Source organism: Chlorocebus sabaeus, chromosome 2, assembly GCF_047675955.1.
Source record: "Chlorocebus sabaeus isolate Y175 chromosome 2, mChlSab1.0.hap1, whole genome shotgun sequence".
In the NCBI taxonomy this organism is placed as follows: Eukaryota; Metazoa; Chordata; class Mammalia; order Primates; family Cercopithecidae; genus Chlorocebus; species Chlorocebus sabaeus.
Window position 1 is genome coordinate 76,281,745 of NC_132905.1, and position 17,605 is coordinate 76,299,349.

Genomic DNA, 17,605 nt, shown 5'->3' on the forward strand with positions numbered 1-17,605 from the left:
TATTTGTGTTTGCCCTCACAGTGAAGACAAAGTAGTAGAAGTAGCAGAGGAGGAAGAAGTGGCCGAGGTGGAAGAAGAAGAAGCCGATGATGACGAGGACGATGAGGATGGTGATGAGGTAGAGGAAGAGGCTGAGGAACCCTACGAAGAAGCCACAGAGAGAACCACCAGCATCGCCACCACCACCACCACCACCACGGAGTCTGTGGAAGAGGTGGTTCGAGGTAATCCACTGTTTGCTTGGATTCCCCCATCCCCAAGGTAAAGAAAGTGCAATACCAGAGTTTGAAATAGCCACCTGAGCACCACTGCCTACCCTAATCAAAAACATTTTGTTTTTCAAAAGGATTCTTATGCTTGTTGAAATTTTTTTGGTTTAACAAGCAAACAATTTCAAATAATGTGAAATCTTTATTATACAGTTTGTTTTGTACCTTGTATATGCTACTTGGCAAATCCCAAGTGATTCTGCTAGACTCCACCCAATGCAGGTAGTCATCTAATTTGACAAACACTGAGTGAGGTGATTCCTTGGTTTGTGTTTGTTACATGATATTGTCTGTTACCGCCTAGACTATGAGCTCCTTGAGGGTAAGGACTTGATTTTACTCAGTATTGCACAGAGTGCCTGGCTTGTAGTTTTGATAAATCTTAGTCGAGTGAGTAGTTGTGATTATATTTCATTGAGGAAGGAGATTTAGGCCGGACACAGTGCCTCAGACCTGTAATCCCAGGACTTTGGGAGGCTGAGGCAGGCGGATCACCTGAGACCAGGAGGTTGAGACCAGCCTGGACAACATGGTGAAACCCCATCTCTACTAAAAATTCAAAAATCAGCCGGGCATGGTGGCGGGCACTTGTAATCCCAGCTACTTGGGAGGCTGAGACAGGAGAATCGCTTGAACCCAGGAGGTGGAGGTTGCAGTGAGCTGAGATGGTGCCACTGCACTCTAGCCTGGGTGACTGCAAGATTCTGTCTCCAAAAAAAAAAAAAAAAAAAGAGTATCACATTATTTTATGCTATGAAATTTAACTGAGGTGATTTGTGTGGAGATTACATTGTTTTATTGGAGAGTATGACAGTGCTTTATTCAAGAGGTAAATATAATATTAATGTCTTAGACTTTTGTCTATTGAATTACTATTTGTGTTGCAAATACTGTGAACTAAAAGAACTAAAAGTCGTTACTTGTCTCCATGAAATAACAACAAACCTTCAGTTGATATTAAATGACCAAATGTTACAGAAACAAGTAAACTGTTGGACTGAGTTCCTCCTTAAAGGGTATGCATTTGTTCCTTAAAGAGTTCTTCTGCCTTTTGTATCTGCCGTTTATTTGGCAGATAGTAAAAGATGCTTCTCGAGCTAGATTGAATATGTACTTACTGAATTTTAATGTATTGCAAATGCTTGCAAAGCTCACCCACAAATGTTACGGCATTTACAAAAAGTGGCTTTCTCTCACTTTTTACTAAAGTTTAATGATTTCAGATTTATTATTCTATTGGAGCTTAACATGGGCTACTTTATCTGCCTCAACTATATTCATAGTTGTCACTGTAGTATTTTCTTCCCTTTGTTGCATTTTTTACAACCTTATTAAGGTGTAATTTACATATAAGATTCATTTGTTTTTAAGTATATAATTCAGTGGCTTTAGGAAATTTGCCAAGCTGTGCAACTATCACCATAATCTAATCTTAGAACATTTTCATCACTCCAGTAAGATCACACATACTCATTCCCAGTGAAGCCCTCTACTCACCTCTAGCCCCAAGCAACAACGAATCCACTTTCTGTCTCTATAGATTTGCCCTTTTTTGAACCATTATTATAAGTGGGATCGTATAATATATGGTCTTTTGTGTCCGACTTCTTTCAGTTAACACAGTATTTTTGAGGTTCTGCATTTCTTTAACTTGTAGCTTTTTAAATTGAGACTATTCTGAAATAAACAGAGTTAGCTTAAAATTTATTGAAAGTTTTACATGTTCTTTTAAAAAAAGAACATAGAATGCAAGATGGATTGTTTAACTTTACCATTCCCTACTTAATGGCAAACAGTTTCTCACTCATTTTAGCACATAAGTAAATGTGCTAGTAAATGCACATTTTGTTTGAACCACCATTTTTCAAACACTCAAACATCCTTTCTCAGAATGTTTTTCATACACCTGTTAGGGCCAACTGTGGCAGATCTGGCCAAATGAACTTGTTAGCCTGATGCCTATAGCAGAGAGGGACAGCTTTTCAGGGCTTCTTTTCTTAAAACCTAAATGAAGTGTGAATACAAATTCCAGCAGCTAGTATCCTGCAGTGGGACTGAAGTCCGTGTGATCTCCATGAAGCTAGCTGTTTATATAACAGTTAGCGTCCATTTACTGAATATTAGATTTGGAGCACCTGCTTGGCACAAGCCATTTCGCTAGGCTGCTTGGAATGGATGAGCACACATAGGCCAGCTGACCCTGGTGGATATTAAAATCTCATAGGAAATAGAAGTCAAAGAAATACAAAGCCATCTGTGGTGTTAGAAATATGAACACAGAACCTACTTCCAAGAGTAAGAGGGAACTTCTGGATTGATCAGAGGTTCCATGGAGAGCCTGGCATTTGAACTAGAGCCAAAAGTGTGGGTGGGTAGTGTGTCTACCAGTGGATTTTGCTGTAGAGTCGTCAGGAATAGCAAAACAAATATGGCGCCATGGAAAGGCATATTCGGGAGACAGGATTGGTCCAATTTAAGCTAGAGCAGATGTCTTTTAGTTTGGGACCAAAATATAGAGACCTTCAGTGCCAGGCTAGCAAGGATGGGCATTAACTGCAGGTGATTAATTAACAAATAAATATTAATTCAGAACCTACTGTGCACTGCAGGTTTTTCCAGTAGACAATAAAGAGATTTTGTTTCGTTGTTACTACTGTTGAGGTAACAGGTGAACAAGGAGTGACATCAGTTATGCAGTACAATGAGAGGATGCCACATCAACTTAGGCCCATGTTCTAGAACAAGACAATTCTCTTGAGGTAAAGTGGTCTCATTATCGTCTGCATTAGTCCAGTTCTTTTTGCTTGAGTTTTACAGGTAGCATTATTTGATATTAAGTCGAAACATAGAGGGACGTAGATGTTGTGTTATTTCCTGTAGAAAGATGAAGGCAGTTAAAAGAATTTCATAAACAAAACACTCCAGGCTAAAGGCAAAAAAGAAATGACCCTTAAAAAATAACAAGTTAATAATGTTGTTGGCGAGAAGAGCAATAAAAGCAACCTTCTGAAAGCAAGATACCTGGTCATTGAGAGGTACCAACTGTTAATGCCCCAGAAATAGAATCTTTAATGCAAGTCCATTCATTCCACCTCAAACTCCTGAACGAAAGCTCTAATTGAGGCAAGTCTTCCTGGGAAAGTCGGCCTAACAGAAACATGTTATGGTCTGTTGTGCCCATGGGAGATAGTTTTTTGTACTTGTAGCTAATTCCAATAAAGAAGTAGGTGTTTTTAGAGGGTAACATTAAGGGAATCAGCTGCACACAGTCCTTTTCCTCCTCCTCATTGTTACAAAAGGTGATTTGTAGTTCTTCCCTAATTGAGAGCAATGGCGACGCCATAGGTGATGACTCATTTCGTAAAACTCTAATTGTGAGTAGCTTGCTTCTGTGTTCAGCATAAAAATGAGAAGTGACTTGCAAATATGAGATACTGCAGGGAGGCTCACCATCTTGTTTTCAGTGTTAGTGTTTCAGTACCCAGAAGAAAATGGGATTTACAGCCTTCCTTTCTAAGAAAATTGTTTCATCATTACCAACATATTGCTGCTGATACCAGTCCTTCTTGTGCTTCATAAAAAACTTAATAGTTTCAAAACCATTACAATGTGAAAGAAGTGGAGGGAAGAAAAAGAAGACATTTTCAGCATAGTCATAAACTTCTCTGCCATTTTGTGTTAGAATCGATGATACCCAAATGAGAAGATGTCTGTTCTCTGTTACTGATTCCAGTAGAATAAAAGTATTATTGTTTAAAAGTCAGCACATCTGCTGCACTCCAGCCTGGGCAACAGAGTGGGAGCCTTTCTCAAAAAAATAAAAATAAAATAAAAGTGAGCACACGATTGCAAGATCTATCCAGTTTGGAGGGTTCATCGTTATCTTTGGTTGTTAAAAAAAAAAAAAAACTTGGATAGTGTTGGTTACTGGTCTAATGGAATAAGCCATTAGCGATTTGAGTAAAACAGTGGTGTATTTAGACACTTGCTCCTAATTTTGTGTTCTTTGAGAAGGATTGTACTTCAGAAACCCAAGTTACCAGGGTAGTCTTGATTGAGGCATAAATTCTAAACTCTGATTGAATATGGGTATTGTAATAAATGGCACAGTCTTTTATTTAATCTAGCCAATTGTGCCTGTCCAGAGGAACTGGTCATTTTTTCCTTATGTTCACTTATTCAGCAAATATTCATTGTACCCCTGCTGATGGCTAGGCTCTTTGCTAGTGTGAAAGGCATCACGGGGGCAGAACAGATGGTATTTTACCTCCCGGGAGACTGGCAGGTTTTGGAACCCTTTGTTGCAGATATAGATTTTCAGACTCACCATTCCTCTTGCTCTTTCATTTTTTTTTTTTTTTGGCACGGCGTCTTGCTATGTTGCCTAGGCTGGATTCAAACTCCTGGGTTCAAGCGTCAGCCTCCCGAGTAGCCGAGACAGCAGGCCCCCTGTGCTTCAAAGCAGTGATTCTGTCTTTAAACCTTGTAACTATGCTGTGTGGTGGAAATTTTACTTCCCCATTTAAAGCCAAGATCTCTAAGGCCAAGAAAAAAATTTTTTTTAATTGCCCCAGGCCGGGCGTGGGTGGCTCACGCCTGTAATCCCAGCACTTTTGGAGGCAGAGGCGAGTGGATCACGAGGTCAGGAGATCGAGACCATCCTGGCTAACACGGTGAAACCCCATCTGTACTAAAAATACAAAAAATTAGCTGGGCATGTTGACACGCGCCTGTGATCCTAGCTACTCGGCAGGCAGGCTGAGGCGGGAGAATCGCTTGAACCTGGGAGGCAGGGGTTGCAGTGAGCCGAGATCATGCCACTGCACTCCAGCCTGGTGACAGAGCAAGACTCTGTCTCAAGAAAAGGAAAAAATAAAATAAGTTGCCCTGGGTCACGTAACTGGTTAAGTGATGAAATCAGAATTTGGACCCAGATAGGCCAGGATATTTCTGCTACACTCATATCAAAATTACACTTTTTCTTTTCTTTATAAATACACACAAATTCACTTCAACCTGTGTTCCCTTGTAAATGCATATTCCTTTGATATAAGCATATATTCATCTATTATTTTACACTGTGCATTTCTGAACTTTTAGAATTTTTACTTAAATTAAAGTGATTAGGCTGGTGCTGTGGCTTACGCCTATAATCCCAGCACTTTGGAAGGCTGAGGTGGGCAGATCACCTGAGGTCAGGAGTTAGAGACCAGCTTGGCCAACATGGTGAAAGCCCATCTCCACTAAAACTACAAAAAAAATTAGCTAGGCATGGTGGCGCATGCCTGTAATCCCAACTACTCAGGAGGCCAAGGCAGGAGAATCATTTGGACCCAGTATGCGGAGATTGCAGTGAGCTGAGATCACGCCATTGCACTCCAGCCTGGCGACAATGAGCAAGACTCCATCTCAAAAAAAAAAAAAAAAAAAGTGATCAGGGGCCCACAAATAAGAGTCATGATCAAAGGTCAACAAATTGGGGCCAAAAATAGCCTGATTCCTGTTTTCTACACAAAAATTGTATTAGGACACAGTCAATCCCATTTGTTTACGTATTGTCTATGGATGTTTTCATGCTTTGGAAGTAGAGTTGAGGGTTGCAAAAGAGATTGTGTTGCCTGCAGAACTGAAAACATTTACTATCTGGCCTTTTCGGTAAGCATTTGCTAACCCCTGATTCTCACCATAAGATGGTGACTGCGAAGTTCTTTCTATTTCACATACTGCCGTATCAAATTAATTTCTTTTGAGGTAGGTTTCTTTTTTGTTTGGTTGGTTTGTTGTTGTTGTTGTTGTTTTTGGTTAGAGACAGACTAGTATAGTGTTTGAGAGAATTTTTATGACCTTGGGCGAGTTAAATAACCTGTTTTTTATGTGTGTAGTATAGATGGTAATGTTATCTTGCATGTTTCTTGTGAGAATGACTTTAGGTAACCTATGTTAAACACTTACCATCGTGCCCAGTAGGTGTTCAGTTTCATTTATAGCTCAAGCTGTCCAGATTCAAATCTTTGCTCTACAAGCTACTAACTGTGTAAATTTGTATAAATCAAATAACCTTGAATCCTCATTGCTTCTCTTTATAAAATAGGGATTAATAAGACCAAAATTTAACTATTTTGTGAGGACTAAATTAATTAATTTTTAGGAAACACTTTGCATAGTTCCTGGTATACAGTAACTGCTCAATTAACCTTAGTTGCTCTCTTAGTTATGGTTATAATCATCATTCTGATCCTCCATTGCATTTGAAACATTAGCAAACTAATGTTTACTACTAATGAGGAATGTTGAAGGTAAACCAACAGGTTGACTTTTAATTATAAAAGGCATAAATGCAACCTATCCATATCTATTGGTATAATAAAACTGATATTTATAGAGAACATTATGTTATAATTAAAAGAAACAATTTCTTGCTTAAAATGTTTTTTTGTGTGAATATGTACTGTATATTGAAATATCTGCAGTTAAAATTTAAATCCAGCTGAAAATTGAATGAGATAGTATTAGATGCCACCATGTTTCAAGGTAGAGTTTTATTTCTTGCAGGTGTTGTAAACCTTGTGGGAGTTCTTCTGTTAAGTGGACAGATAGAGACACTGATACAGATGACTCTTTAACCATCTCATGTGATGATAAAAGCTAAAAGGTTTGATCTCAGTATTGCTTGTATTGGGCTAAGTGATTGACCTTGGCGGAATTCAGTTATTTTTCTTCTCCTTCTGGTGACCATTAATCTGGGAGAAGTATCGTTTAATTTACTGCTATACATTTCAACAGTATCCACAAGGCACTTCTAGGCACCAGACATGGCATTGGTTGCTGGGGGCACAGAGATGGGAACAAAGTGGCTTGCTCAGGTTGCTTCTAGCCATATCTGCATAGGGATGAGTCTTTCAGGCCTGCCTAGGATGGAATTTTGGCAGCATGGAGAAGAGAAAGTGCTCAGTCTGGAACAAAAGTTTTCACCTACTACATTGCAGAGAAGTTGGCATATCAGTAATTATAAAGGAAGACTAGGGATTTACTGGGTAATAGAGCACCAAATAGAATGAATGCAATACATACTTGAAGTAAATCATAGTGACTTGTATTGATCTCAAGGGGAGAAGAAACAAAGCTTAGCTTACTTCTCACGCCTCTATTGTTACCTGTTTGTAATGGACATGACACAAGGTATCCTATAATTCACTAATGGGATTTTTACTTATGATTCACATTTAACTCTCCACAAAGTTTTGGGTAAACTGTGAGCTTGACTTGCTGTGAACCCGAACATGAACTCACAGACTTCAGTTGGAGGCCTCAGTAGCAGCATGCTGTACAAAAATGAATTTAAAGTTCCAGGGAGTATTTGGGAGCAGGGCAAAAGGGTAATGGCTCCTCCTTTTAGAGCAAGCATCAGGCCTTTACCTTTGTATTTTGAAGATGGAGAGGATGCACTTCTACTCCTGGCCCAGGCTGTAGCATGCTTGCTAATGATGTCAAGAGAACCAGTGTCAGCACTGACCATAAATGTGACAGGTAACAGCCTGTTATTTTGTGCCCTGTGTCATGGCAGCCATTGATTCCGAGGTGTTTGATACACGCTTTGATAGAGGCAGAGTGAAGCACGACGTTGACAAGCATCTTTCCATGTAGTTTAATGGTCTCAATCTAGAAAGCCCACTCAGATAATCAGGTTGCTTAAAGTGTGATGAGACTAGGGAATAGAGCCATATAGAAGTGTGTGTGAGAGAGAATTCAGTGGTTTAGTATATTCACAAAGATACGCATTTGACACCAGCCTGAGCAACATAGTGAGAACCTGGCTTTACCAATTAAAAAAAAATAGAATTACAGAAGTAATCAGTGGAAGGTATTTTAATACAATTATATCTAGATGTATTAAAAATAAAATTGTAGTCCAATTTAATTAAAGGCCAGAAACTAGATTTTTAAAGAATAATAATCTTTCTTATGTTTTTCCCCAGTCAGTTACTTAAAAAAAAAAAATGTGCAGATGCCTCAGGCACAACAACTGTACTCAACTCAAGAATTTGCAATTAAGAGAAAAAAAAAACTGAACCTAAAAGAAGAAATCCAGCAACTCAGAGGTTCAGGTTCATTTAAACATGCATACATTTTCACGGACACACTTGTTTTGTTTTGTTTTGTTTTGTTTTGTTTTGTTTTGTTTTGGAGATGGAGTTTTTACTTGTCGCCCAGGCTGGGGTACAATGGCACGATCTCGGCTCACTGCAGCCTCTGCCTCCCGGGTTCAAGCGAGTCTCCTGTCTCAGCCTCCTGAGTAGCTGGGATTGCAGGTGCACCACCATGCCTGGCTAACTTTTGTATTTTCAGTAGAGACAGGTTTTCACCACGTTGGCCAGGCTGGTCCTGAACTCCTGACCTCAGGTGATCCACCCGCCTTGGCCTCCTAAAGTGCTGGCATTACAGACGTGAGCCACTGCACCCAGCTGGGTACACCTTTTGTTCAGTTTTGTTTTGTTTTGTTTTGTTGACATGGAGTCTCACTCAGTCACCAAGGCTGGGGTGCAGTGGCATGATCCTGGCTCACTGCAACCTCCATCTCCCGGGTTCAAGCAGTTCTCAATTCTCCTGCCTCAGCCTCCCAAGTAGCTGGGACTACAGGTGCATGCAACCACACCTGGCTAATTTTTGTATTTTTGGTAGAGATGGGTTTCACCATGTTGGCCAGACTGGTGTGGAACTCCTGACCTCAGGTGATTCACCCACCTCGGCTTCCCAAAGTGCTTGGGTTACAGGCGTGAGCCACCACACCCAATCGGGCACAGGTTTTTAGCTAAGCCATACGTCTGATTAAGTATAGTCAGATTCCTTGAGCAGGTAACAAAGCTGTGGATTTGAATGGAAGTCTTTAGTTCCCTTGTAGAAAAATCAGTTTCCAAAAGCAGAGTGGATTACAGCCTAACCATCTGCTGCTGTTAGCCTTGAACCATTTTGCCCTCCTGAAAATTCATCTTTGGTTTCCAACTACCTCTTCCAATATGCCTGACTTTTTGTGATTCTGTTAGTAGAAGAGTAAAAAGTCAAGGGGAGGCAAGAATGAATGAATCTCATATAAAAATGGTGCTCAAGGGAACCCCTTAGTTTTCCAGACAGCAGCCCAAATTATAAACATCAAGAGACTTTTACAGTGTAAAAAAAATGTTTAAAGGCCAGGCATGATATCTCACACCTGTTATCCCAGCACTTTGGGAAGCTGAGGCAGGATGATCGCTTGAGCCCAGGGGTTTGCGAGCAGCCTGGGCACCATAGGGAGACAAAAAAAAAAAAAAAAGGTTGTGCTGGCTGTGGTGTCACAGACTTATAGTCCCAGCTATTCGGGAGGCTGAGGTGGGAGGATCGCAGGAGCCCGGGTGAGGTCAATCTTGCAGTGAGCCGTGACCACACCACCACACTCCAGCTTGGTTGACAATGAGACCCTGTCAAAAAAAAAAAAAAAAAAAAAAAAAAGGTTAAGGCAGAAGAAACGTTAAAGTGGTAAGACTATTCAGGTGTTTTAACTGTGAGGGTATGGTTGCCTCTTTCTTAAATTTATATATGTTCTTACTGGGTATAATTTCTAGACAGAATATGCATGTATCACAGAATATGGATGGCAGTTTTATATTGCTTGCACGTGACTTTAGGTTCTTGATGTTTCATGATAGGAGCAAAGAAAGGTCTTGCTTGCCAATTCCTATGATTGCATCTGTTCTGGAAATTTACTAGCATTTGTTACCCAGGATTTCTGAAGTGCTAGTGACTGCAGCCCGGTAGTATTGATGGGCAAAATTACTGAAACGCATCACGAATCCTTCTGGTGTTTGCTTGGGCTATGGCAGGGTTTCTGGACCTTAGTACCATTGATATTTTGGGCCAGATAATTGTTGCGGATGATTGTTCTGTGCATTGTAGGACGTTTAGCTGCATCACTAGCCTCTACTCAATGCCAGTAGCACCCCCAAGTTGTGACAATCAAAAATGTCCCCTGGAAGGGAGTAGGGGATAGACTCTCTCTGGTTGCAAAACACTGGGCTATGGTGTTGAGATCTGCAGTGATGAGCAGCTTTAAATATGTGAACAGAAGGCCGGGCGCGGTGGCTCACGCCTGTAACCCCAGCACTTTGGGAGGCTGAGGTAGGCGGATCACTTGAGGTCAGGAGTTTGAGACCAACCTGGCCAACACGGTGAAACCCCATCTCTACTAAAAATATAAAAATTAGCTGGGCATGACGGTGGGTGCCTATAATCCCAGCTACTCGGGAGGCTGAGGCAAAAAAAAATCACTTGAACCTGGGAGGTGGAGGTTGCAGTGAGCCGAGATCATGCCACTACACTCCAGCCTGGGCAGACAGAGTGAGATGCCGTCTCAAAAATAAATAAATAAAGGTAAAAAAGTGAACAGAGAAATACCCGTGCAATACTATGTCTCATCTCCCCCTCCCTCCCCACAGACGGAGTCTCACTCTGTGGCCCAGGCTGGAGTGCAGTGACATGAACTCAGCCCACTGCAATCTCCGCCTCCAGGGTTCAAACGATTCTTCTGCCTCTGTCCCCCGAGTAGCTGGGAATATAGGCATGTCTCACCGAGACCAGCTAAGTTTTGTGTGTTTTTGTGGTTGTTTTGTGTTTTTTTTTTCTTTGATATGGAGTCTCACTCTGTCACCCAGACTGGAGTGCAATGACACAGTCTTGGCTCACAGCAACCTCTGCCGCCCAGGTTCAAGCGATTCTCCTGCCTCAGCCTCTGGAGTAACTGGGATTACAGGCACCTGCCAACTGCACCCGGCTAATTTTTTTAAAAAATATTTTTAGTAGAGACGGGGTTTCACCATGTTGGCCAGGCTGATCTTGAACTCCTGACCTCAAGCGATCCGTCCGTCCGTCTCGGCCTCCCAAAGTGCTGGAATTACAGGCATGAGCCACCAACCCTGGCTGGTCTCATTTTAATGTCAGCTCTAACTTTATATCACTGCTTTGCACATTGTAGATAACCAGTGAACATTTTTTATTGTACAAGAACAAGTAAAATAAACAAAAATATGCCAAAGCAAATATGATAAATAGACATTTAGTAAGGTAAAAACAAGTATTTGATAAAATGTGTAATGTAGTCTAGTAGCTTTATTTAGAAACAGAAAACAACATAAAATGTTGACTTGAAACATTGTGTATGCATATTTACCATGTAGGCAGTGAGATATGGAGGTAAACCGCCTTCCTCGTTTTTTTTTTTTTTTTTCTTTTTTTTTTTTTTGGTTCAGAAGGAATTCACTCTCCCCTTGTCCACTGTTACAAAGTAGCAAATGGTGATTGGCATCTGTGCTGCAACCAGGGACACTGCTGTTCCCAGCTGGAGTCTGTGGGTTCTTTGCCTGCTAGGGATTGTGACAAGAAGCCAGTTAACACGGAGAGGTGGACATGCTCAGTCTTCCCCAGAGAAGGTCATAAAACAGCAGGACCATCCTTCTAACACATGACCTACATCTAGAGGCGTTCTTTTTTTCTTTTTTTTTTCCTTTTTTTTTTTTGTGTGTTTTTTTTTTTTTCGGTTTTTATTTTTCTGGTTTTTTGAGACAGAGTCTCGCTCTGTCGCCCAGGCTGGAGTGCAGTGGCGCTATCTGGGGCTCACTGCAAGCTCCGCCTCCCGGGTTCCCGCCATTCTCCTGCCTCAGCCTCCCGAGTAGCTGGGACTACAGGCGCCTGCCACCTCGCACGGCTAATTTTTTGTATTTTCGTTAGAGACAGGATTTCACCGTGTTAGCCAGGATGGTCTCGGTCTTCTGACCTCATGAGCCACCGCTCCTGGCCTTGTTTTTTTTTTTTTTTTTTTTTTTTAAACTGGAACAGAAATACCATCTATTTCTTTCTTTACAGAGAAGTGGTATAAGGAAGTATGTTCTGGCCGGGCACAGTGGCTCATGCTGTAATCCCAGCACTTTGGGAGGCCAAGGCGGGTGGATCACCTGAGGTCAGGAGTTCGCGACCAGCCTGGCCAACCTGGCGTGGTGGCACACACCTGTAGTCCCAGCTACTCGGGAGGCTGAAGCAGGAGAATCGCTTGAACCCAGGAGGCGGAGGTTGCAGTGAGGCGAGTTCGCTCCCTTGCACTCCAGCCTGGGTGACAGAACGAGACTCGTCTCAAAAAAAAAAAAAGAAGTATATTCTAAACCCTTGAATTGATCTTGGCTTTCTTCATTATTTTTACAAGTAAAAATAAAAACTTTGATATTTCTGATGTTCTGAGATATTATAGGAATAATACCACTTGGATTCAGCTTTCTGAGAAGCCTGGTATTTTCATAGTCTTAATATGACTAAGAGAATTATGATCTTGGTACTGGATCTAAGGCAGAGGTATTGAAGCTGTTTTAATATTGCTTGAGATAGGACAGAACTTCAGAGTAAAATAAATTTGTATAGACAATCTGTTCAATCTGTTCGAATTAAGTTGTTGAGATGTATATTTGAATCTTAAGACTACTAATTTATGTTGTATCTGTCTTTTACCAAATGTATGTGTACTTCTTTTAATAAGCCAAAACCTATGCAACTTTTACTAATTCTTCCCCAGTGGTTCTTTTGGAAAATGATTAAATCTTGTGTCTCACATTTTGACATATCTATTGCATTTAAAAGATAAGGTCGATCATGCTGCTTCTCAAACTGAGATATCCATTTGAGTTACCCGAGGCCCTTGGAAAACAATCGTTGTGAGTCTGCATGGGGGCCTGAGTCCCAGGTGGTGTTGACTCTACTGGTGCACAGATCTATTTTGAGTAGTAGACTCTAGTAGTGTCTCCTGCCTTCCATATGGTGCGATTTGCGGCATTGAGACAGGAAATAAGAAACTGAAAAGGAAAACCATTCTTACCTTTGGTGTTATTGTTCTTGGTATATTACAGATACCAACAAGTGTGAGTGAATCCTGAGACATCCACCTACTAAGCTTTTCTTTCCTTAAATTCACAACTCAAGACCAAGGAGATTGAAAAACTCTTACAGTTTCCCTGCATGTTTTCACTCGTGCCCCTATTTCCTGTCATTAACATGGTAGTGTAGTCAACTCCTGCTATCCTATAAAAGTTAATTACTACAGTATAGAGGAATTTTGTAAGCCATAGCCATTAGTAGCTTGAAATACCAATGGTGGGAGTATTTATACCATGGCAATTGGCATACACTATAACTCAAGAGTGTTTTATTTGTTTTTCTAGACAGTGCCAGTTTCCCAGCATACTCCTGTCTCTTATTCAGCAAGAAAAAGAACTTCCCCCTTTTTTTCCAATACAGGACATGATATCCCGAGTTTTGAGCTTCTTGTTAGTAGTGTGTTGCACACTAACCACGCAGCTCAGCGAAGAGCAAGTTTATTCCCATAACAAACAGGAAACAAAGATTGAGGAAAAACCATAGTGGTACCCTTTTGTGAATGTTCCTTAACACTGTCACAGGAGTCCTGATTAGTCTAAATACTTTACAAGTAAATCTCCCTCCTTCAGGTGGCACTTTATAAACAATCTTTCATCATGGAGAGATGAGAATTGGGTCAGGTATAATTAGAATGACAGATGTATTGGCTAGCCTTAGAGAATTAACGCAATTCAGTAAAAAGGCTAGCCAACTGCGGATATCTTCTAGAGACTTCCGTGACAAATTAACACCCATCATCTTGTACTGAAGCAGTGCTTTCATTAACATGCACAGCTGTTTGCATCATCTTTGTTTGTATTTCAATCCATATTTGGAGCTTAAGTGAGATTTGTCATAAGACTTCAGTTCAAGCTTGCTTGCCTAATTTCACATGCTTCTATTTAGTAAAATATGATTACTAGGTCATAAATATTTGATAATTTATTGCCTTATTAGAGTAATTTTCCAAACATGTTTTTTGATGACTGCTTGCTACTGTGTACAAGAACACGATAAATGTTCTTTTCTATTAAAAGTACATGGTTCCAGAATTGGGAAAAACATGTTCTTAAAAAATAACCAGTTTTCTAGTGTGTTGACTTTTAAAAATTTTTCAATAGAGTCAAATGCAAATATTGTCTACTTATTTTTCAACAAAATACACATTTGATTTTAATAACAGGCTCATTAAATGTCACCATATAGTAATACTTAGAATTGCAGCAGTAACTTAGGCCAAAAAAGTAAAGTTGTTATAAACTACATTGAGCTCAGCCTTTTTCATTGTTAATGGATTAAGTGATTAGACAGATATATGTGTTAATTATATAAACATTTATATAAATATGTAAATTGTGTATTGTATATAAGATATAAATTATATTTATAAATTATAAAGCTTATTTGAAATATTGAAGTTCTGTATACTTAGTGGATTTTAATACTTATGTCCTTGTTTTCATTTTATTCCACTGTTACATTAAGGAAGTAACTTATTACATAAATAAATTATATTTGCCTTACATTTGCCCTTTTTACTCTACTTGAAATTGGACAAAAAGAGTTCAAGATATAGAATTTCTCTCAGAAAGGAGAAATATTTTTATTATGCGAAGTTTAAGTAGATATTCTTGTAGAATATGGAGAAAATAATGCTATAAAATGTTGCCTTTTTTAAAAAACTTCAGAAAATATAGTTCCTAGCTCTCTCTGAATAACTAATTTGATTGTGGCTGCTTTCCCAAAATTTGTAAATTTAAAATGTATACATTACATGTAATATAGTTTTATTTCACGTACATTCCAGTAGGCTGAGAATACTTGAAATTCAATGATTTTAAAAAAAGAAATAATAATAACCAGCTTTACTTTATTCTAAAATATATCTTTACTGGTTTATTAAAAGCAACTTATTTAGGCCAGGAGCAGTGACTGACACCTGTAATTCCAGAACTTTGGGATGCTGGGGCAGGTGGATTACCTGAGGTGGGGAGTTCAAGACTAGCGTGACCAACATGGAGATACCCCGTCTCTACTAAAAATACAAAATTAGCCAGGTGTGGTGGCGCATGCCTGTACTCCCAGCTACTCGGGAGGCTGAGGCAGGAGAATCATTTGAACCTGAGGGCCGGAGGTTGCAGTGAGCCGAGATCGCGCCATTGCACTCCAGCCTGGGCAACAAGTGTGAAACTCTGTCTCAAAAAACAAACAAAGAAACAAATTATTTGCTAATGTGTTAACTTTGCTTCATAAGAAGGCATTGTAATTATCGTACATTTGAAAAGTGGAGATTTTCTCCCCATACTGGTTACCAGTTTCACAACTGTGTTCATTCTAGATTTCTTAAAACATGTAAAATTAGCTTTCTAACCTTGGTTGTCCACAATTTCAGTCCAGTTTGAAATACCTATTCAGAACTAATTTTTTGTGATTGAGCATTATTTTTTAAACAGTGAATTTCATAATCATTTTATATAATCCAGGGAGCTCTGGCTTAGTTCTTTATTATTTTGTATTATATTGATTTTTAAAAAATGGAATGTAGTGTTGACACCAGCACAAATCTCAGCAAGGTCCTGCCTTACAAAGATAAAATGCATGGAGTTTGATTAGGAGCACATAACTTTGCTTTGTGTTTAGTATACACCAACATTTCAGTGTATTAAATGCCATTTTGTCTTGAAGAATGAGTAGAGTTGTTATAAAAGAAGGCATAATGCTTCCTTGCCGGTAGAATTCAGCTAAGTGAATATCAGAAAAGCTATTTGTGATCTTGAAAGTTTAAGAAATTCAACATGAATAAAGGATTGTGGTTCCTTAGATATCCGTATAGGTCTTTGCCTATGTTTCTAACATTTCTCTTTAAGAAATATTCTTGCTTTTATTTTTCTGAACAAATTTTCTCCATTATTATCTGATATTTACTTTGAACAGAAAGGTAGATTGGAAATCAAAAAATAAGTTTGATTTCAAAAATGATTTCAAAATGTTAGTTTTCTCAGTATTTTACATTTTAAGAAGGGAATAAAGATAAGACAGATGAAGAGTTTTTTGTTTTTCCTTAAATTTGTTTTTCTTTTCAACTTTATTTTTAATTGGCATAATAATTATATATAGTATACATTTTGAAGATACGGTTTTAATTTTCACAGGAATCCTATTTGGGTTTAGTTACATAAGGTCTAATTTTGCATCCTCTACATTTAGTGACTGATATATGTATTTCCACTGAGTGATAATAGTAATTAATGTGAAACAGGTTTTTTGCTGATGTTTTTAGAAGTTTCTGTAGATTAGGAAGGAAGAAATTATGCTCTTGAGAAAAATAGAAAATGTAAACATAAGCATTTGAACTCTCTTGAGATATTTTTATCTTCCGTGAAACTAGATGCGGCTTATTGAAGATGTGTTTCACGTCTCAGTGCTCTAAAACTCTTCTAGTTGGTGAGCATCTTGATTGGTTAGATCTCTTACTAATACCCCATTGCTAGAGAGGGATGTAAAGGAGATTTTCTCAACCTGATATTTCCAAATCCTCTAATCTGTGAGTCAAGGAAAGAGACAAGATTAGAATTCTTAGGCAAACTGAAAAATCAATATTCCTACATTATTACTATTTGTGTTTTCCTTTTTTTTGAGACTGAGTCTCACTCTGTCGCCCACGGTGGAGTGCAGTGGCGCTATTTTGGCTCACTGCAACCTCCGCTTCCCGGGTTCAAGTGATTCCAGTGCCTCGGCCTCCCAAGTAGCTGAGATTACATGTGCCCGCCACCACGCCCAGCTAATTTTTGTATTTTTAGTAGAGACAGGGTTTCACCATGTTAGACACGTTGGTCTTGAACTCCTGACCTCAGGTAATCCACCCGCCCCGACCTCCCATAGTGCTGGGATTACAGGCGTGAGCCACCATGCCCGGCTTCCTATATTATTTTTTAATGTGGGCTTTTTAAAATCTTCTCAGTAGCGAAGACTTGACACCAAACCAAATGTCCATCAATGATAGACTGGATTAAGAAAATATGGCACGTATACACCATGGAATACTATGCAGCCATAAAAAAGGATGAATTCATGTCGTTTGCAGGAACATGGATGAAGCTGGAAACCATCATTCTCAGCAAATTGTCACAAGGACAGAAAACCAGACACTGCATACTCTCACTCATAGGTGGGAATTGAACAATGAGATCACTTGGACACAGGGCAGGGAACATCACACACCAGGGCCTATCAGGGGGTTGGGGGTGGGGGGAGGGATAGCATTAGGAGAAATACCCAATGTAAATGATGAGTTGATGGGTGCAGCAAACAACATGGCACATGTATACATATGTAACAAACCTGCACGTTGTGCATGTGTACCCTAGAACTTAAAGTATAATAAAAAAGAAAAAAATTTAAAAATATTTTCT

The 17,605-nt window shown here is 39.5% G+C and overlaps 1 protein-coding gene across 6 annotated transcripts in view; it reads left to right on the top strand.

Annotated features, from left to right (window-relative positions):
• Positions 1-17,605, top strand: part of APP (amyloid beta precursor protein) — a 283,764-nt gene that overhangs the window by 149,327 nt on the left and 116,832 nt on the right. For all 6 annotated transcript variants that reach the window (XM_007966044.3, XM_007966048.3, XM_007966059.3 and 3 more), the window contains exon 6: positions 22-224. In XM_007966044.3, coding sequence (XP_007964235.2) covers positions 22-224 — 203 coding nt within the window. The remainder of the gene's footprint in view (positions 1-21; positions 225-17,605) is intronic.